Source organism: Bos indicus x Bos taurus, chromosome 14 (genome assembly GCF_003369695.1).
Source record: "Bos indicus x Bos taurus breed Angus x Brahman F1 hybrid chromosome 14, Bos_hybrid_MaternalHap_v2.0, whole genome shotgun sequence".
Classification (NCBI taxonomy): domain Eukaryota; kingdom Metazoa; phylum Chordata; class Mammalia; order Artiodactyla; family Bovidae; genus Bos; species Bos indicus x Bos taurus.
Genome location: NC_040089.1, coordinates 51,282,951 through 51,306,740, shown reverse-complemented (window position 1 = coordinate 51,306,740; position 23,790 = coordinate 51,282,951). Strand labels below are relative to the sequence as shown.

At 33.5% G+C, this 23,790-nt stretch overlaps 1 protein-coding gene across 2 annotated transcripts in view; it reads right to left on the bottom strand.

Moving 5' to 3' along the window:
• CSMD3 (CUB and Sushi multiple domains 3) overlaps nt 1–23,790 on the bottom strand; it is a 1,467,857-nt gene that overhangs the window by 1,255,678 nt on the left and 188,389 nt on the right. For both annotated transcript variants that reach the window (XM_027561290.1, XM_027561291.1), the window contains exon 3: nt 5,219–5,331. In XM_027561290.1, the coding sequence (XP_027417091.1) occupies nt 5,219–5,331 (113 nt within the window). The remainder of the gene's footprint in view (nt 1–5,218; nt 5,332–23,790) is intronic.

The following is a 23,790-nucleotide window of genomic DNA, read 5'->3' as shown; positions in this document are numbered from 1 at the left end:
AAAGTTGTATAAAACAAATTTTGAGAAAGTGACAAGAAATTCAAATGTATGATAGACAGTAATGAGGGAAAGTAAAAATATATGCATCTAGATATTAATGGGGAAAATTTGCCACAGAAATTTAATACCTCTCAGCTTCAACTTCAAAAAGCTTAAAAGAAAAGTATTTCTGATAAATGGTTAAGAGCTCTGAAACTAAATCAAAATTTGTGCAGGGACCTCACCTTCCACAGTTTTAAAGTAAATGGGCTGAAATAAGGCAACAGAAGTTTGTAACAAAAGAGACAATCTGTGAAAATCACAGATGACTAATATTTATCATTTATTCTGCATTGGATTTGCAATTGCAATGCATATTCCAGGGTTTCACTCCACAGTCTGATTCAGGATATGTTATTAGAGCCAAGAATCCTACATTTTAACACATTCTCCAGATGATTCTAGTGTATGTGGTCTGGTATTGGCAGTTTGAAAAATACAGATAAATGCACAAATATCATTAATAAATAGAGATCTCATAAATTCTAGTACACAAGAACAATGTCTCAGGAAAGTTCAGAAGATAAAATAATTAGTATAAAAATTATTATATAAAGGGAGATGAAATGATAAATGAGATTCAGATATTAGGATCATTCTGATGATGCATGCACAGGTGTACGTTTAGAGGACAGGCTTTGAAATTTCAAACCACGTTTTCTGAACTTCAAATACACCAGCTGGGCCTTGATAGTGTCACTGGCTGTGGTTAAATAAACACTAGTAGGTACTCCCTCTGTAAAATGTTACATAGTGTTGCATGTGGTGTGGTAGGATTAATGAATCTTTACCTCCCAAGGGTCACTGGTGGTAAAGAACTTGCCTGCCAATGCAGGAGATTTAAAAGATGGAGGTTCAGTCCCTGAGTCAGGAAGATCCCCTTGAAGAGGGCATGGCGACCCACTCCAATATTCTTGCCTGGAGAATTCCCTGGACAGAGGAGCCTGGTAGGCTACAGTTCATAGGGTCACAAAGAGTCGGACATGACTGAAGCAACTGAACATGCACAAGCACAACGTACCCTGCCATACCCCAGAGTCACTGGAATCTGTGAATAGTACCCTGCAGAAAGATCTTCAGGTGTGGATTATGCTTATGTGAATTATGCTTGAGGATTTGAACATAGGCAGACTGGGTCTACCTGGATAATCAAAGCTAATCTAATGACGTTGGCCTTTAGAAGCTGAGAAATTTCTCTAGCTAACGTCACAGATGAATGAGGAAAGAGGGTAGTAAAGAGATGAATTAAGAAAGGGAAGTCGGAGAGATTTCAAGTATGAAAAGGATTCGCTGCACCAGTGACTAGCTCAAAAATGTGGTCTTACATGCAAAGAAGAGAGAGGCCTCTAGAAACTGTGAGCAATAGGTACTTTCCAGTGCATTCTGATAAGGGCCTAATCGGCTGACATTTTTATTTCCGCCATATGAAACTATGAGCAGAGGACTAGCAGAGACCACCAGGATTTTTAGCTACAGTTTTCTATGGTAGCCACAGAAAACTAATATTACATGGTAGAAGATTCCCATCACAAATCAATACCTGATGATGTTCTGCAGTTTGATAACCAATCCTTCAATACTACTTGGTTGCCTAGTACATATATTAATATTTTAAGTCAGGATCTCCCATGCATACATTTAAATGTCATGAAGAAATATGAATCCATTTTTACTGAGGCAGAAAAGACAGAAATTTAATGCTGTATATGTAGAAACAACAGAGAGCTATGAAAATACTTTTAAGACTATTTCATGAAACTTGATAGTCAGATATATTCCTAAGTATTTTATTCTTTCCATTGCAATGGTGAATGGAATTGTTTCCTTAATTTCTCTTTCTGTTTTCTCATTATTAGTGTATAGGAATGCAAGGGATTTCTGTGTGTTGATTTTATATCCTGAAACTTTACTATAATCATTGATTAGTTCTAGTAATTTTCTGGTGGAGTCTTTAGGGTTTTCTATGTAGAGGATCATGTCATCTGCAAACAGTGAGAGTTTTCCTTCTTCTTTTCCAATTTGGATTCCTTTTATTTCTTTTTCTGCTCTGATTGCTGTGGCCAAAACTTCCAAAACTATGTTGAGTAGTAATGGTGAAATTGGACACCCTTCTCTTGTTCCTGACTTTAGAGGAAATGCTTTCAATTTTTCACCATTGAGGATAATGTTTGCTGTGGGTTTGTCATATATTGCTTTTATTATATTGAGGTATGTTCCTTCTATTCCTGCTTTCTGGAGAGTTTTTATCATAAATGGATGTTAAATTTTGTCAAAGGCTTTCTCTGCATCCTTTGAGATAATCAAATGGTTTTTATTTTTCAATTTGTTAATGTGGTGTATTACATTGATTGATTTGTGGATATTGAAGAATCCTTGTGTCCCTGGGATAAAGCCCACTTGGTCATGGTGTATGATTTTTTTAATGTGTTGTTGGATTCTGATTGCTAGAATTTTGTTAAGGATTTTTGCATCTATGTTCATCAGTGATATTGGCCTATAGTTTTCTTTTTTTGTGGGATCTTTGTCAGGTTTTGGTATTAGGGTGATGGTGGCCTCATAGAATGAGTTTGGAAATTTACCTTCCTCTGCAATTTTCTGGAAGAGTTTGAGTAGGATAGGTATTAGCTCTTCTCTAAATTTTTGATAGAATTCAGCTGTGAAGCCGTCTGGACCTGGGCTTTTGTTTGCTGGAAGATTTTTGATTACAGTTTCAATTTCCGTGCTTGTGATGGGTCTGTTATGGAGAACAGTGTGGAGATTCCTTAAAAAACTGGAAATAGAACTGCCTTATGATCCAGCAATCCCACTGCTGGGCATACACACTGAGGAAACCAGAATTGAAAGAGACACGTATACCCCAATGTTCATCGCAGCACTGTTTATAATAGCCAGGACATGGAAGCAACCTAGATGCCCATCAGCAGATGAATGGATAAGAAAGCTATGGTACATATACACAGTGGAGTATTACTCAGCCATTAAAAAGAATACATTAGAATCAGTTCTAATGAGGTGGATGAAATGGAGCCTATTATACAGAGTGAAGTAAGCCAGAAAGAAAAACACCAATACAGTATACTAACGCATATATATGGAATTTAGAAAGATGGTAACAATAACCCTGTATACAAGACAGCAAAAGAGACACTGATGTATAGAACAGTCTTTTGGACTCTGTGGGAGAGGGAGAGGGTGGGATGATTTGGGAGAATGGCATTGAAATACATATAATATCATATATGAAACGAGTCGCCAGTCCAGGTTCGATGCACGATACTGAATGCTTGGGGCTGGTGCACTGGGACGACCCAGAGGGATGGTATGGGGAGGGAGGAGGGTTCAGGATGGGGAACACATGTATACCTGTGGTGGATTCATTTGAATATTTGGCAAAACCAATACAATATTGTAAAGTTTAAAAATAAAATAAAATTTAAAAAAAAAAGAAATTTGATAGTCAAACCAGAAAGTATGACAACATTCTAATTCATCTTCCAAGTTCCTACAATTTCAGTATACTTAGTACTTGCTGAAAGAATAAACTATCTTAAAATATCTTTATACTTTGATGAGCCGAGTTCGAGTTCTCTATTATGGAGCCTTTTTATTGTATTACTAGCTTCTTCAATATTGCCAAAATTACACTTAAAATTAAACCTTTGTTTTATAGTGTTTCAAAGTGTGAATTAAGTTGCCAAGATAAAAGTATTCAGCTATTGTGAAAGCACCTTCAAAAATAATGATTATTACTATTACAATGTAGGAATTAAGTCATGGAATGCATTCTCCCCTGGTAGAGAAAGACAGTTCAGAAATATATTAGGTATAAAATTGTCTTCACAACTACTGTGATATGGCATTATTTAGTGCATCAAAAAGATAAAACATTTTTCCTTAATTGTTTGCTAGAGAGTACTTTTTTCCCTAGGGTGAAAGCACTAGATGAAATTCTTACCTTAAAACTCCCCCCTCCCCATGCAAGCTATTAACCTTTATACTAAATCAATCTATTTTATATATGATTTTTTTTTTTGCTAGTGTGCCCTTTAAACATATTATATTTTTAATTACTATGTGCTTTAAAAAGTAACTACCCTTGCTACTGTATTTGTATATCTTTTACCATGATGCTAGATTTACTGTGGTATATTCTGGTTATGTGGTCCTGGGGAGGTGAGCTGAATTTTGTCATGCTATTCTTATGGGTAAAAAAGATACCTTCCCTAAACTATGTGAAATTTTATTGTCAAATCACAGAAGAAATTACAACTACATGACCTCAATATATAAACCCTTGAGAACACATTCCTGGAGGAGGAAATGGCAACCCACTCCAATATTCTCACCTGGATAATCACATTGACAGAGGAACCTGATGGGCTTTGGTCCATGGGGTTTGCAAAGAGTTGAACATAACTGAGCACGTGCACATACATGAGAAAAGTTTATTTTTGCCTTCAGAATTTTTTTTTCATTTCAAAAAGAGAAAATAATGTAGATTCTATGCATTTCTAACACCATCATCAGAGCCTGTGGTATCATCCCATTATCAACAAATATTTGTATCGTGAAACATGAGTATGCACACTATGTGGGATAAAGAAATATAAAGATTATTAGTGGCCTCAAACTTCAATTTTTTTGAAGTTTTCTTTGTTTTCCTCTTTCTGATTAAGGAATTATGGATCTGTGGAACTGGAAAGACTGGTTTAAAATGAAAAATGTCAACTCTTGACTCTTAATGGACTTTTCTCTTCATTCTAACTTGTGGAGAACCCAAATTACCAGTTGATTTTATGGCAGATAGGCAAAATACAGAGAATAGGGTGGAGTCTGTTATGTCTGAATCTCAAATTAGGCCTAGTTTCCTTTCACTGACACATTTTCTTCTCTTTCATTAAAGTTAAAACCTATAATGATGCCATGGTTTCATCTCCTAAGATTTAAGGGAAAACATTTTGTCTGTCTAGGCACATTCAATGAAGCATTAAAGCTTACTAAGTGTAACTTTTTATTATGTATTGATGATTATCGAGAAGGTGAATCTTGGTATAGGATTTGATATAACATGATGAGCTATATCTTCTGTCCTGGTGATTTTTCTTCTATTTTCAACCTGGAGAATTTTGGTTTTGTTACATTAAGTTGGCAATGGTCTTTTTATATTACCATCACTTACCTTCATAGTATACTTTAAATCCATGAGCACTAACTGCAAAATCACTGGTCAAACGTAGTGAGAATACAGATTTGGTACTTGTTACTGGTGGTGGCAGATGGAATCCTGTTAACCTAAAACATAAATGGAATTAACTGTTAGTTATAGACATTTTACCTAATAGAAGTGAAAGAGTATTAAAAGTCATTTTTATCAAATCCCCAAGTTTTGTATAAGTGTGTGTGGTGTGAATTAATTTATGACATGTTGATTTGAACATGTCATTTACATAAAGTAATTACTATAAATATATATAAACATATTTATGTGTGTATTATTACTGTTTATCATATCTACTAAACATATCATTTACATTAGGATATTGATCGATTCAGACTTTGGGAAATAAGTTATGAGGCTATGGATTTTCTGTGTGCATTTTAATTGTTGATTTTAACAACATTTAGAAGACATTTTTGTCAGATCATTTTCCAGATTGTTTAAAATATATATAAAGAGTGGGAAGTATTTAGAGAAATTTGATATTGAAAGAAGAAATGTGATCTAAATATGAGACTATGAAACTGAAATGTCCACAAATGAAAAGTGACTTTATTTTAACAGTACCTAGTAGGCTCTGTTAAAGCTAATAGTTGCAAATTATTTTTGGTTAATAATTCATAATTTTGCATAACAAATATTTGTCTGATATTTTGCCCATAATTTACTAGTTATTTTGCTAATAATTTATTGCATATCATTATAAGCTCAATTATATAAAAAGTAATTTATAATTGACACTTTATAAGCCAGAAAAGAAAAATTAAAAATAAGAAAAAGCACATTCATGAATGTAATTTTTCTAAAACTAATGAAGATAAATTATTAAAATTTTTTTCTATGAATTGCCTTTTATATCACGTTCCCATTTTTTATTCTTAATATAAGAGTAACAATTGAAAATTTTATGCAATGGAAGTATACTATTTTTTAATATACTTGCTATTTTTGCCCAACGTTATATAGGTAGGATTAGTCTGTAGTGAAATTACAATACATTTTTATTTCTGAATAGTATAAGTTCTTGTTTGTCTTGGGTTTATTTACTCTAAAAATGTACTAAGAACCCCAGAGATATATGGGTTTGATCTATCAATATTTATTCTATTTAAGTTAAAACTGAGAAACATTTTAAAATGTACATTGATTACTGTATTTTAAAATATCCAGAATAAGCCCATTACATATTGACATAAGTAATATCTTAATATTAAATAGCTTTCTCCAAAGCAAAAATGAAAATACATTGTACTCTATTTTTGAAAATCTCTTTAATATTTGGCCTATTAGTGGAAAATGGCTAGATTATCATATCTGCTCCTTTATGGAATATTTTGCAATATGTTATTTGTTTGATGGGTATGAAGTAATGTGATTTCAGTTAGATATTTAGTTTTAAAAGGGAAGAGTGTTCTAATAACTTTTGCATGTAAAAATGGTTACTCTTCTTTGATACTACACAAAAACTTGACAGTTATAATGTTGAATTCAAACTGAATCAATTAATTTTTTTTTTACTCTGTAACATTAAATTCCTTTGGTTCACCTAATTCAAGTTAACACATACTTAACACATTATTATCTCACAGTAGAGTCTCACAAGGGTGAAATCATGATGTCAACTTGGATGCTTTGCTTTCTGAAAACTCTGAAGTTATGTCTGCTTCCACTTCCAAATTCAGAGGGCTGTTGCCAGAAGTCAGTTTCATGAAGTTGTAGAACTAAGGACCTCATTCCTTGCTGGCTGTTGGCTTGGGGTCATTCTCAGCTTTTAGAAATTGCGAGCATTTATTGGTTGGTGGCTACCTTCATCCATCTCCAGAGTGAGAAATGGCAGTCCAGGTTCTCATTCTTCAAATTCTTTAGTTTCCCTTTCTACCTCATCTTTCTGCCACTCCCTCTTTTGTCTCCAGGTGGAGGAAGTTTTCTGACTCTTCTGCATATAGTTGGAGAGTTCTCTGCTTTTAAATGCTCATGTAATTAGATTTGTGTCCAAATTGATAATTCTAATATCTTTCTATTATAATATTTGTAATCTTAATTGCATTTTTAAAGCTTCTTTCATCTTGTGACATAACATATTCACAAGGGAACATTATTCTGAGATCGTTTTTCTGCCTGTCATAATAGGTATATATCAGGGGCTAGTTGCAGTATTCAGTATATCTTTTGGATACATTTGTTAATCTTATTCAGATCATCTCTGTACTATTTGTAAATGCTGTTACTAGACACTGAAAGAGATATGCTTAAATCTCCCAATATGACTTTAAGTTTTTATATTTTTCTTTATAACTATGTCCATTTCAAAATATACTTTGGGGGCTCCATTATTAGGTATATGTAAGTTTAAATTATTATTATATTTCTCGGTGAACTAGACATTTTGTTGTCACTCTGTTTCTGAAATGAGTTGATCTTAAAATTTGTTTTATTTAATAGTAATAAATCTACAACTTTCTTTTATTAGAATTTGGCGGGAACATCTTTTTACCCTCAGGCTTTTGGTATTCTCATTCTTAAAACAATATATCATTTTAAACCAGAATATACTTGATTAATACTTTTATAAAATAATATACTTTTATAATCTAATATTATAATATTGTTTTTGATAATAAATATCTTTAATGAACTACACTATCCATACATATGGTTATACAAGACAGAAGTATATACGCTACTAAATTATCACTGATTATACATGTTTCAAATTAAGAAATAAAACACTGCAAGCAATACTGAGTATCAGTTGTGCTCCCCGTGACTCAGTACTATCTCCATCCCAAGGATACCAACCAGTACCTGACTTCCGATGAAACAAATCAGTTTTCTGGGTCTTAAATCTTTTATCTAAATGAAATCATATAATTATTTTGCCTCTGGCTTCTTTGACTCAACATTACCTTTGTATTATTGTAGCAGTAGTATGGAACTTAACTTTCATTGCTATGTAGGATTCCGTTTTATGAATATACTTTATTTATCCATTCTATTGTTGGTAGACTTTTTTTATCCAGTTGGGTCTTTATTAAATAATATTACCATACACATGTATTACATGTTTTGTAAGCATTTATGTGTATTTCTCTTGAGAATATACGTAGTGCTACAATTTCTGGGTAATTTGGTAATTAATTGTTAACTAATTTTCTATAGTTTTTCAACATTATTTCTTAGTTTAAAGATGTAAAAATAAAGTATTCTACACTTTAAATGCTCAGAGTATCTTTCAGAAAAGGAAGAAAGATTGACAGGGAAAACAAAAGGCAAATGATTTTGCAACAACAAAGAAGTCTGAAAATATATTTTGCCTTATAGTCAGGCTTTATGATGATATATATGATATTATACTATGAATTATGGCACTCCAAAATTGCTTGGACTTTAATCCCTGGAATATTTAAATATGTCACTTTATATGACAAAAGGAACTTTATAGATGGGATTAAGTTAAAATTTTAATAATAGGAAATTATCCTAGGTTATCTGGATGGGCCAAAGTATTCACAAGTGTCCTTATCAAAGGAAGGTAGGAGGATCAAAGAGAGAGTAGGAGAGGAGACAGTGAAAGCAGAGCTTTGAGTGATGCAGTTTCTGACTGTGAAGCTAGAACAGGCACACAAGCCAAAGAAGGACAAGCAGCTTCTACAAGCTGGAAAAGCTAAGGAACAGATTTTCTCCTAGAGTCTCCATAAGAAATGCAGTCCTGCTGACACCTTGAGTTCAACCCAGTTAAATTCACTTTGAACTTCAGTTCTTCAGACTGCAATACAGTGATTTTCTATTGCTTAGACTACTAAGTTTACAATAATTTGTTGCATCAATAATAGGAAACCAATGCATAGCTCTCTTTTTGGGCTTTGAAATAAGCATTTTTAAATGTAGCTAAAATATTAACTTATTATACAAATGAAAATATAGGTCCCATGGAACCTAGTGACCACTGTAAGTTACAGAAACCCCTGTGACATCATATAAAAGAAGTAGATACAGAACCTATTGATGCAGCATTTACTTGAATATAATGTTTTAAAACTCTCTCTGTAGGTAAAACATGCAATTTTATCCTCATATTAGAAGGCAAAAGGGACTGGGATATATTAAACAACATGATCAAGTTCACAATAGAACCAGGTCCAAGACTATTGCATGTTTTTGTGTCCCATTTTTTAGTGAACACCCTGTTCATTGTCCCATTGTCCTTGGCACATGAATTAAATCTAAATAGTAAATATTTGAAGTACGAATGCACATACACACATTATTTTACATGCAATGTCAGATTTTTATTCATCTTCAGATACACTAAATAATCCAATAATTTAGACAATATTTAGAACCTTTATCATTAAATTTTCCATGATAGAGAAGAACAATTTGAAGATTTTTTTGCATTTATGAAAAGCAAGTTTTCTGAAATTATCTTTAAATACTCAGCATGTAGTGGCATGTTGCATAATGGGAGACTTAGTCTTCTTTTCATTTCAGTAAATGAGGAAATATGTGTTTTTAAACTTATTTTCTGGATAGTTGTACCATTATGAGGATTTCCTTGTTTTACTCCCTCCTGTGATAGATTGCATGATTGATTTGAAAATAAACTTTCAGTTATGAATCCCATTAGTTACTTTTCTTTACAAGACTTCATTTTATAATTTAATATTTATGTGTGATTAGTTATTATGCATTCTCTTTCTCCTTGGGCAAAACCTTCCTGAAGGCAGTACTTGGTACTCAAGAGTTTATCACTAGTGCTTTGTGCAAAGCATTCCATGTTAAGAGGCTAACTTACATGGTTAAATTAATGAACTGGAATGATAGGAGAATGTGAAAACATCATAATATTTTCCTTTTCAATCCAATAATTGTGTTCTTGGAACAGTGCTTTAAAGAATCATAAGACTGTAAAGAAATGTCGATTGTTAAAAAAATTCAAGTGGTCTAGAGACTCTTATCCAGAGTTATTTTTTATCATGTTATTAACATCAGGAGTTAAAGGGAGACTATATATTTTATGTAAATATATTTGAAACATCTTTTAGGAAATAACTATGCAATTTAAAAACACTTTTCAGGTGAAGAGAATCTGATTTGTATCAAATATAAATTATGAATTATATGTGTTATTATACGTATATTTTAAGCATATATAAAATATATTTTCTATGTACTATAGTATATTCTATTTTATGGATAAGTGTATTTTTCCATGGAATTCAGATATTTGAGAAAGTTTTTCATATATTGTTTTATTGCTTTGTCAATTATATTCCCTTCATATTTTTATATAATAAGGTTACATAGTGAATGACATTTTATGTTCCTTTGAAAAGAATACCAAAGTGTAGTTTTGTTTTCCATGAATTGAAACTGAAGAAATCACAGCTCAGAATTGATCAGTAAATTGTTTAAATCAAGATAGCTGATAGGCAGTGGAGCAAAGATATAGGCCCGTAACTCTCAACTCCAGTCTATTTCAATTTCCCTATGGTTTTCCCATAGGGGAAATGACTTTTCCATAAGGGCAAAATGAATACGTAATTCATTTTTTTCTCCACAGTGCCCATATAAGTTTCTTAACAAATATTTGGAATAGATAAAAACATGATTTTACCCACATAGTAGCTTTAAGTAGTTGAGGCTGATAAAAACTGTATAATAATCATGAAGTCATTAAATTAAATGCCAGCAAAGTAATGGGGGATCACCATCTGTATATGTTAATACCTTTATGGTAAAGATTATTAGTGGTTAGCAAAGATATTTCCCTATTAGGAAAACTAAATAAGATTAGCAAACACATATGTCAGGGTTAAGTCCTTGAATTATGCAATGTGGTTCAGAGGTTAAAGCATCTGCCTCCAATGCAGGAGACCCGGGTTCGATCCCTGGGTTGGGAAGATCCCCTGGAGAAGGAAATGGTAATCCACTCCAGTTTTCTTGCTTGGAGAATCCCATGGACAGAGAAGCCTGGTAGGCTACAGTCCACAGGGTAGCAAAGAGTCGGACATGACTGAGCGACTTCACTTTTCACTTTTCACTTTTTTTCTTTCAAGTTTCCTTCAGATATGATTTTTTATAAAGGTTAAAATTTGAGGAATGGCCAATTAAGTGTTGAAATATATTAATTTTACTACGTAGCTACTTTGTGGTATGCTATCACAACAATATTGTCTCTCACCATAAACTTGATGTTTAAAACTGCAAGTAAATTCAGATTAAAGAATAGTTGCTGCTGCTGCTGCTAAATCGCTTCAGCTGTGTCCGACTCTGTGCGACCCCATAGACGGCAGCCCACCAGGCACCGCCGTCCCTGGGATTCTCCAGGCAAGAACACTGGAGTGGGTTGCCATTTCCTCCCCCAATGCATGAAAGTGAAAAGTGAAAGTGAAGTCGCTCAGTAGTGTCCGACTCTTAGTGACCCCATGGACTGCAGCCTACCAGGCTCCTCCATCCATGGGGTTTTCCAGGCAAGAGTACTGGAGTGGGTTGCCATTGCCTTCTCCAAAAGAACAGTAATTTCCCTTTAATACATTTAGTTTCATGAAAAAATCATAGCAGTTCCTCTATTTCACATTTGTATTTGGTGACTGTTTTGTCATGAACTACTTTATAGCCATTGTTCCACTAAATTCTCTCATCTGACAGAACAGCAGAGCGTGTTGGTTTTCATCTTACTCTTAATAGTTTCTAAGGTATAACCCCTGTTCTACATTTCTCCTAATCCCACATGCACCCCTAATCATTTTTTAGCCTTTTGTTACTTACCAGGCAAAACACTCATCAGAAACTGTGGAATATTCTAAAATTCACACACTTAAAGCAAGCAGTCCTATCACTTCTTATGACTGCTTTTAGATGAAAACATTATTTGAGCATTTCTTCTTAAAAGATTCAGAAACATTAATGATATTTCATACTTTAATGAGTTAGTAACAGGGAGAATGAAATGACTAACTTTAACTTTATATTAATGACTCTAATGAAAAGTACTAAAATAATTATTTGGTAATTTATGCAAAACTGATAGAAATTTAAATTACCAGAAAGTCAATTAAAATGTCAATGCATAGGCTTCTTAAATAATTGGTGGCTTGTATAAAATTTTCTTAAATTAATGGCAATGAATATGCCATTTTACAGCTTAGTATGAAGGAAACCTTTGAAACATCAAGATTGGGGGATAAAGATACCTGTATCACTATGTAAATGTATTTATCAACTTTTAACACTAAGATCTTATTATTTCTGGGAGACTTGAGTATGAAGTATGATTAGATCTATGCTATCTTTTAAAATGTAGTTAAAGTCAAATGTAAACATTGATTATATATATGTATATAGTTCCTATCAACTGATTACAAGATTTCAAACTTGCTCTAGTTAAGAGAATATAAAAGTCACAGATTTTAATTAAATGGCTATTAGCATATTATTACATATAGTGAGATAGAGGGAAAACAGACCCAGAGGGATGGTATGGGGAGGGAGGAGGGAGAAGGGTTCAGGATGGGGAACACATGTATACCTGTGACAGATTCATTTTGATATATGGCAAAACCAATACAATATTGTAAAGTTAAATAAAATAAAATTTAAAAAATATTTAAAAAAAGAGGAAGAGAGAGAGACACCTATATTTAAAAATTGGTAATGTAACAAAATCCCAGAATTTTGTGATTTTTAAGTAAGAGAATTCACATGAATGGCCTGTTGTATTTTTTGGAGCCTAAGAAATAGCTACTAAATGTTAATTTCATTAGTGCTATGACTGAAAGTTCATTGTACTTTCATCTGCACTCAGCAGCATACTGAGGCTAAGATAAATTATACGATAAAACCAGCATTCCCATGGTGATTTCTCATTACTCACAGTAAGATTTTTGGATTTGAATCATCTTACACTTTTACTTTGGTTATATCATTCTTACAAATAATCCAGGTAATATATAGGGAATTCTCAGCTGAAACAGAGATAAGGAAAACCACAGGACAAATAAATCTTTAATGACTGTTCTGTGAGAATAAATCATGCACACCCTATTGACACTGGGGTACATGAAGTACAGCACCATAATTCATGATTATGTCAAGATGAAAATAATTGTAATAGTAAAGGAAAAGATGGTCAAGGCAATATTTGAGTGATTATATCATTTGTTGAGAGTGAATGAGCTGTAGCTTCTATCAAATATAAAATTCCCAAAAAAGGCATCATGTATGAGAAACACAAATTCACAATATTAGAAATATATGCTAGGTACAGATTTAGATATGGAAATGGATATAGATATATACAGATGGGTAGGAATTAGGATATAGATATGACTTTGAACAACAAAGATATAGATAGAAAACAGGCAATCAACATTCAGTTTTACTCTTTTCTATTCTTTCCATTGAATCGAAGTGCCTGTAACACTTGCTTGAATACCTCTCTATGCCAATAGTATTCTCTCTATTAAACTTTATTAGTCTAATAAAGTCTAATAATTTATTAGACTAATAAATTAGCCTATTAGTCAATGAAGACAATTCCATAAGACTGGGGATGTGAATTAAGAGTGTAAGCCACTATGCCATGGAGTAAATGTTTTTTTCCCATCAAAAACATAGCTTGAGCATATCTTCAACTCTCTATATCTAGAGTCATTCCATTCACATCAAACACATTCTTTCCAGTGACTTTAGATTGTATCTTCAGGATCAACCATTTATCCAGAAACTATGAAATTCATTATCAAAAATTTTCAATTTCTTCTTTATCAGCTATAAGTACTGTAAAATTTCTATAATGTCCTCTCTTTCTCATTTTTTAATATATTCTGTCATCTATTTTTAAAACTATAAAGTCACCATCATTCCAAAGGCAGTCCATTTGAACTATTGAGAAAAGTACAGAGAAATTATTTTGGGCAATAAATCATTGTTAGACATTTAAATATATTTTACATTGTCCCCATCTTGCATAAACACCTGCAATTGTTAATGAATATTTTATTTCCAAAGTTTGAGGGTTTTAAAAAGAAGCAGTTGAAGTTAGTGACCATGAACCTGGATCCTAGAGTATACAACTGGACAACACATATTCTATGGCTTGTGAGTAACTTAATATTGGGTAAATTACTTTATTCCAGTAAACTAGGGAAAACATAAGGTGATACTAGGAGTTATCCCATTGTCCTATTGTGAAGATTAAGTGGGATAATGCTTGTGAAAATTTAGCACAGTGCCTAGCACATGCTGAGTATTTATTTTTACCATAATTATTTTGATGATTAACCTACCCAGGCTCATCTAATTAGCATCAATACGTTAAATAATAACACTGGGGTTGGACTTCATGGAATAAATCACAGTGTTGCCATTTGCTATTGTGACATCCAACAGGTTTCTTTCTTCCCCTTCTGTTTCCTATAGTGACTGAAAGTGAAAGTGTTAGTTGCTTAGTAGTGTCCGACCCTTTGCGAGCCCATGAACTGTTGCCCAGCAGGCTCCTGTGTCGATGGGATTTTCCAGGCAAGAATACTGGAGTGGGCAGCCACTCCCTCCTCCAGGGATCTTTTCTGACCCAGGGATTGAACCTAGGTTTCCTGCACTGCAAACAGATTCCTTACCATCTGAACCCTCAGGGAAGCCCTCAGTTCAAAAGTTTGTCCCTTCCTCAGTCTCTCCGGTAAATTCTTGTCTTATTGCTGTGTAACCCAAAAGCTCTATAGCTTTCTTTGGTATCTATCTCACACATTTTCATGTATCTAATAAATCAGTAGAATCTCTAATGTCACAGTATATCCAAATTTGATGGTTCCTCACTACTTCCTCAGCTTCTTCCATAACCCAAGTCACCATCATTTGCCCCCTCTTCCAGTAAACCTTCAACTCCATCACCAGAGTGATATTTTGAAAATATATGTTGATTCATAGATGTCAAAAGTCTAACAATGACACAAAGCACTTATCACAATCTCTTTAATCTGTTTCCTTGTTTATTGTCCATCTGTTTTTACTAGATTATAAGCACTACCAGGATGGAGAAATTGTTTGCCTTCACAATGCATGCATAGGCTCTGGAATAATGGCATAACAAAGAGGAGTCTCTCAAAATTTGAGAAGGGGAAGTAGATTCTTTTTTTAAATTTAAGACAAATTTTAGAATTATTACTGTTAAAGCACATATGTTTTCAGTATCTTTAACAAGATAGAAATGAACCAAAACATTTTTAAAGCTATGTTACAAGCACAGTTCATTTTATTGTGTTTTGCTTTATCGCACTTTGTAGATACTGAAAGGTTTGTTGTAACTCTGTGTCAAGCAAATCTATTGGCCTCATTTTTTTCTGACAACATTTGCTCCCTTTGTATCTGTGTCAAATCTTGGTAATTCTTGCAATGTTTCAAACTTTGTAATCATTAATATGTTTTATGATGGTTAATGATCTTTGATATTACTACTTCTACTTGCTGAAGGCTCAGAGGATGGTTAGGATTTTTTAGCAACAAGATATTTTAAAATTAAGGTGTGTATATTTTTTTAGGCAGAATGCTTTCATACAATTAATGGACTAGAGTGTAGTGTAAACGTAACTCTTATATGTACTGGGAAACAAAATAATTCATGTGGCTCGCTTTATTGCAGTATTAGCTTTGTTGTAGTGAACGAGAACAAAATCCACAGTATCTCTAAGGTATGCTTGTGCTCTGGAATGGCTGTAGTGCTTTAACACATAGAAATATAGGGCAATACAATAAATAAAAATGTTGTGTATTCTAATTCTAATTGAATGTTATGCATTAAAATAGAAAGCAAAGTATATAAAATAGATTTTAAATCCAGATATTGATCTCTATTACCATTGTTGTTGTTATTTACTCTCTAGGTCTTTATAACTCCTTTGCGACCTCATGGACTGTAAACTGCCAGGTTCCTCTAGCCATAGGATTTCCCAGGCAAGAATACTGGAATGGCTTGCTATTTCCTTTCCAGGGGATCTTCCCAACCCAGGGATCAAACTTACATCTCCTGCATTGTAGGTAGATTTTTTTTATAGCTGAACCATTGGGAAAGCCCTCGTTCCCATTGAGTTCAGTTCAGTTCAGTCGCTCAGTCGTGTCTGACTCTTTGCGACCCCATAAATTGCAGCACGCCAGGCCTCGCTGTCCATCACCAACTCCCAGAGTTCACTCAAACTCACGTCCATCGAGTCGGTGATGCCATCCAGCCATCTCATCCTGTCATCCCCTTTTCCTCCTGCCCCCAATCCCTCCCAGCATCAGAGTCTTTTCCAATGAATCAACTCTTCGCATGAGGTGGCCAAAGTACTGGAGTTTCAGCTTTAGCATCAGTCCTTCCAAAGAACACCCAGGGCTGATCTCCTTTAGAATGGACTGGTTGGATCTCCTTGCAGTCCAAGGGACTCTCAAGAGTCCTATCCAACACCACAGTTCAAAAGCATCGTTCCCATTAGCTCTGCTTAAATTTAAACCCTCATCTTCTCTTATCTAAACTCTTTTGATAGACTTTGTAGAAGTCCTTCTGCTTCTAGTTTTACATGCCTATAATCTTAAAGTCTTCTCCACAGGCCTCCTAAGTGACAATTCATGAATACTTGACCTTGGTACTATCTTGCTTTGCTGTTTATAATCCTTTAATAACTCACATACCAGATAAAGCCTATAAACATAGACTTGCTTGATGATCATTCATCTTTGCACCCAGCCTAGCTTTCTAGGTAGTGTTTATTCTAATTTAATACAATATACTACATTCATTCTGACTACTTTGCAGTGAACCACCACAAGGGAAAATAAAAAGGAAAAAACTAAAATAAAAAAAAAGAAGGCAAAAATAACTGGAAGGAGCCAGTTATGTGTTGGTTGTTCATCATCCCCAGCCCCATACTTCCATACTCTGTTCAGACTTCTATTACAGGTGCCTTCCTGACTAGTTCTGAATATTAGGACCCTTAGGTGAGACAAGAAATGGAAAAGTGGCCTTCTTTCTCCCTTTCTCTTCTTTTGCTCCTGATAGCAACTAGGGAAATGGTTGCATTTCTCTGATGGTCCCAGCTTTGATACTGAAAACAATCCTTCCTAGTGGTCAAGTGGTTCATCCTCTATGGAATCAGCATCTGCTGAGTGACCCACCTCCTTTACTCCAGTGTCCACTAGGTGCCACCCCCTTCCATAGATCAGCATTCTTCATTGTACAACAGTCAGTGTGTCCTGCATTCTGAATATCCCAACCTTCCCCAGCGTTTTGTATTTTGGGAGCTGTAGTTCCTTCATATACTAAATAGTTTTTGAATTACTTCTCTTATTGCCTGGTTTCATCTCTTTAGGCCTTTTAAAACTCTCTTCTTATATTTAATTCTTTCTGTTTGTGTTTCTAATTGTATCCTGTCTGATAGAAAACAACTGGGAAAAGAGGCTAGTCATAGGTAGAAAACTATTCTGTCATTTTTTTTTCAGAAAAGATATTTGAAGAGGAAAACATAAGATATTAAATAAATGCTTTATGTTCTGGTACAGTTAATAAAAGATTAACTACCTTGTTGACCATAAAATTAGATCACTGTATTAACATTAATTTTCTTGGGTAAAAACACATTTCCATATATAATATCCTATCTCAATTGCAACTAAATTTATATTTATATAGTCTTAACACAATTCTGAATAATTTTTTGCATCTAAACTCATTATAGTCCCTGAACCATTGGGTACATATTATTGCTGTAAATGTATTAACTCAAATGTGATATTACCACATGTATATATGTATATTAATTTAATTTTAGCTAACAAGGACAATCATATTTTCTTAAAACAAAAGCTTAAACATCTCTCTAAAATTAAAATATTTAAATCAAAAAATACTTTATTTGGCTGCTTGCATTTCAAATCAGCAGAAGTATTTTAAGTAATGAAATAATGTTCAATTCAGTTCAATTCAGTCGCTCAGTCATGTCCAACTCTTTGCAACCCCATGGACCGCAGCACGCCAGGCCTCCCTGTCCATCATCAATTCCAAGAGTTTATCCAATCTCATGTCAATTGATTCAGTGATGACATCAAAACATCTCATCCTCTGTCGTCCCCTTCTTCTCCTGCCCTCAGTCTTTCCCAGCATCAGGGTCTTTTCAAATGAGTCAGCTCTTCCCATCAGGTGGCCAAAGTATTGGAGTTTCAGCTTCACATCAGTCCTTCCAATGAACACGCAGGACTGATTTCCTTTATGATGGACTGGTTGGATCTCCTTGCAGTCCAAGGGACTCTCAAGAGTCTTCTCCAACACCACAGTTCAAAAGCATCAATTCTTTGGTGCTCAGCCTTCTTCGCAGTCCAACTCTCACATCCATACATGCTGCTGCTGCTAAGTTACTTCAGTCATGTCTGACTCTGTGTGACTCCATAGATGGCAGCCCACCAGGCTCCCCCATCCCTGGGATTCTCCAGGCAAGAACACTGGAGTGGATTGCCATTTCCTTCTCCATCCATATATGACTACTGGAAAAAACCATAGCCTTGACTGGACAGACCTTTGTTGGCAAAGTAATGTCTCTGCTTTTTAATATGCTGTCTAGGTCCTTATAACTTTCCTTCCAAGGAGTAAGCGTCTTTTAATTTTATGGCTCCAGTCACTATCTGCAGTGATTTTGGACCCCAGAAAAATAAAGTCTGACACTGTTTCCATTGCTTCTGCATCTATTTGCCATGAAGTGATGGGACCAGATGCTATGATTTTAGTTTTCTGAAAGTTGAGCTTTAAGCCAACTTTTTCACTCTCCTCTTTCACTTTCATCAAGAGGCTCTTTAGTTCCTCTTCACTTTCTGCCATAAGGGTGGTGTCATCTGCATATCTGAGGTTACTGATATTTCTCCCAATCAAGATTGGGAATTAAGCTGCAATCTTGTTTCCAGCTTGTGCTTCCTCCAGCCCAGCGTTTCTCATGATGTACTCTGCATATAAGTTAAATAAGCATGGTAACAATATATAGCCTTGACATATTCCTTTTCCTATTTGGAACCAGTCTGTTGTTCCATGTCCAGTTCTAACCGTTGTTTCCTGATTTGTATACAGGTTTCTCAAGAGGCAGGTCAGGTGGTCTGGTATTCCCGTCTCTTTCAGAATTTTCCACAGTTTATTGTGATCCACGCAGTCAAAGGCTTTGGCATAGTCAATAAAGCAGAAATAGATGTTTTTCTGGAACTTTCTTGCTTTTTTGATGATCCAGCGGATGTTGGCAATTTCATCTGGTTCCTCTGCCTTTTCTAAAGCCAGCTTGAACATCTGGAAGTTCACGGTTCATGTATTGTTGAAGCCTGGCTTGGAGAATTTTGAGCATTACTTTGCTGACATGTGAGATGAGTGCAATTGTGCAGTAATTTGAGCATTCTTTGGCATTGCCTTTTTTTGGGATTGGAATGAAATCCCAAAGGACTGACCTTTTCCAGTCCTGTGGCCACTGCTGAGTTTTCCAAATTTGCTGGCATATTGAGTGCAGCACTTTCACAGCATCATGTTTTAGGATTTGAAATAGCTCAACTGGAATTCCATCACCTCCACTAGCTTTGTTCGTAGTGATGCTTCCTAAGGCCCATTTGACGTTAAATGCTACTAATTACTAAATTTCCTCTATGAATCAAATGTCCAACATTTATCATCCTGTGTTCTTAATAACCCACAAATCTATGAAAGTGAAGTTGCTCAGTCGTGTCCGACTCTTTGCGACCCTGTGGACTGTAGCCCACCAGGCTCCTCCATCCATGGGATCTTCCAGGCAAGAATAATGGAGTGGATTGCTATTTCCTTTCTCCAGGGGATCTTCCCAACCCAGGAATCAAACCCAGGTTTTCCGCATTGCGGCCAGATGCTTTAACCTCTGAGCCACCAGGGAAGCCCTCACACAAATCTATATATGACTTACTTTTTATTCTATTTTGCAAATAGAGAAATAAAAGGCCTACAGAGGGAAATAACTTATGCTAAAAGTTACACAGTAAAGGCAAAGTCCAGAAACCAAAGCCATGTTCTTTTTCATAGTTTATGTGGACTCTCCATTAGTTTTGCTAACTTTTTAATGAGTTGACAGTTTTTCCAATTTATACTGACATTAAAAGATATGTGAATACTTAAACTTAATCCATGGATCTAGCAATTAGAATGTCACCTTGTCCTGAGTAACTTCAGTAAGGTGACAAATCAAATTTAGTGATTATTAGCAAAAATAGGAAAAGAGGAAATATAGAAAGCCCATATTGACTGCTATTTTAAGAAGCTTAACTGTGAAAGAAATATGAGTTACAGTGTGATTGACATTCACCTTGATAAAGGATAATCCTTCTAACAGAGTTGGGGAAGGAGAAAATGAAGTACTGAATAATAATATAAATATAAAGACAAAGTTATAGATGCCAGTATTTTAATATGTCATCACAAATGTATATTAAAAACTTTTTGTGCGTGCCAGGTACTGAGTTAGTTTTACAAATTTAATCCAGGAAACACTATGAAACAGCCTTTTTATATTCTATTTTCCATAAGGTTTAGAGAGGTTAAGTGGTTGCCATCCTATTTGTTTGTTGGAAGAATTAGAATTCAACAAAGTTCTATGTGACTCCAAAATACATGTTCTTGCTACTTGTTTAACACTACCACTGCTATGATTTAAATATAAGATGAAGATGAAGAAAAGAAAGACATTAAAAATTTAATATTGAAAACAAAAACTACCTTCTTGTCAAAGAATGTTAACACAAAAATAACCTTCAAAGAAGAGTCTAAAGTAGAATTTAAAATTACATATAATACAGTTTAAGTATTACAAGTAGATACATTAATATCTTGAAAATATATAAGTAAAAATAGAGCAGTATAAAACTAATAAAACTTCCCTCAACTTTCAAATAAAATATTCTCAGTGATAATATGATAGCATAGATTGACAATAAATGTGTGATTATATTCTAGAAAGGATTTTCATGAGAAAAGTTAAATTGAACATTAAGTGAGAGCAATCAGTGTTCCTTGAATGCTCACTATCAGATACAGAAAAAGCAGACAGTTAGTAGATTCAAAATATTTCTCCTCCTTCTTTTTCTTAGATAAGAAACACAAGCCCCTCAAATCAGAAAAGTCAACATTATCTCTAAGATATAGTTCCAAAGAGTTGTCTCCTCACAGTACCTTCTTCTACATTTAGTGAAAAACAAAATCCCAGAAAAAAAAAAACAGATAGGAAATTGATTGGCTTCATGGTAGATATCATCCAAGAAATAAAGTATTTTGTGGAAGGAGTATGATAGGAAGAAACATGGTAGTGTTGCTTTCTCATAAAATTAAATACCATGTTATTTATAGTTGTCCTTCTATGCTGTAATAAGAAAAGCATGTCAATGCTTAATAATAAAAACAAAATATTTTGTGTAAAATTAATTGTAATATTTATATATTTCAATTAAATCATGTATATTAAATTAATGTATTAAATTGAAGAAAATTGCCATGTGTCTGTTGCTGATTTTAAGAAATAAATTACTATGAACCAAAAGCTGAACTACTACTAATTGTTGTCATGACTTACTGTAAAACTATAGTGTTTAAGAATGTTTGATATCAGTTCAAGGGCTAATAAACAGGTCAGTGAAACAAAATAGAGAGTTCAGAAAAAGAAACACACAGAAATAGCTTTTTGATTTGTGAAAAACGGAGGTGAAATAAAGTATTGTTTCCTGAAAATTGTGCTAAGTCAATTATATACTCATATAGAAAACAAACAAAATATAAGCCATGTTCTTAAAAATTCATGTATAAATGTCAAAAATTAATTGTAAATAAAAGTACTAGGAAATAACTTTGTGACCTGGAATAAGGAAAGATTTTCCAATAAAACAAAACAGGATTAATAATTAGGAAAAATAAAGAAAAGTTTATTGGGCTGAATTAATAACTGGTATTTTTTTAATTATCAAAAAATTAAAATCTATAATTAGTAAGAACTATAGTTAGGCATATAGCAACAGAAATACATATAAAATACATGTACACACAGATATGAATATCAAAGACATTTGGTTGCTTACATGTAAATATAGGTGATAGGCTTTTCATTGACTAAAAAATGGTTCTATTGAATAATATATTATCGATACAAATTATATAGTTGCTGTTCAATAATATTTTGCCCCAATAGTTAATTTTTAGAATAATCCACTCATAATTCTATGTACTATACTTATTTTCATAAGACATTTATATAATAACAATCTTGAACTGCATGTTAAAATTAGTTCACAGAACATAACAGTGTTAACCGTGGGAACTTAATTATGAAAAGTTTACCTGACAATTTAAAGCAGTAGTAAATCAACTAACAAAGATATATCACTCCAATAAATCATCTTAAGAAAATATTAAATTTAATCTTGGCAAATTAATGAAATTAAAATAATATTTTATTCAAACTAAGAGTCATCTCTGACCTATATATTAGGAAAACATTATTAAATACTTATATTAGTATTACACCTAGTGTTAGAGATAGAATGACAAATATAGTCTCTCTTCCCTAACCACAAAGACTTCATGCCTGTTCAAGGTCACAGACAGATTACATTGTATTTTTATATTCAACTTTTATACATTCTTGGAAATAACTTTTATTTTTAAACAACTATAGAATGTTTTCATAATGGAATTTTATGTTGTTTGTTTTGTTACATGCACTTGATTAACATACAGAATTTTAGCTTTTCTTAAATTTTTGTAGAAAAACATCAATTTTTGACTTTCATCAAAACATGCAATCATTTAGATATGATAGAAGAGGAGACAATATGGAACAAAATAAAATTGGTTGATATATACAAAGATGAATATTTTTAATCAATAGACTGTGAAGCAATGCATAGTAAGTTATTAGCTGCATGAACTGATAGAGAATTAAAAAATGAATTAGTATGAAAATAAGGTGGATATTGTAGTGAAAATTTAGTTTTTATATGCAATGAGTAAAGGAAGATGAGAAGGGCATAGTAAGGAAAGCATTCAAAAATGAGAACTTAGGCTTTTATATGAGAAAAGCCTATGGTTTTTCCCCCATGGTTTTTATTTTTTCTTAGAAATAATCTTGTCAGGAATCTCTCAAAATACAGTATTTTAGCCTATTTGAGGCTTTTCATAAATAAAACATTGATATAATGATAGTGGGATTCATTTTATATTTATGACCCATGAAATATAAATGTATATAATTATTTCAAGTTTTTATTTTCAATATTAATCTAAAAATCAAGAAGAAAGATCAACACAGTTGATCAGATTCATATAAAAAACTATACAATTTTTAATCAACAAACATATTATTAAACCTCCACTATGAATTATCAAGACATAGTATGTATATAGCCCAAGACGGACAGGTCATGGTGGAGAGGTCTGACGGAATGTGGTCCACTGGAGAAGGGAATGGCAAACCACTTCAGTATTCTTGCTTTGAGATCCCCATGAACAGTATGAAAAGGCAAAAAGA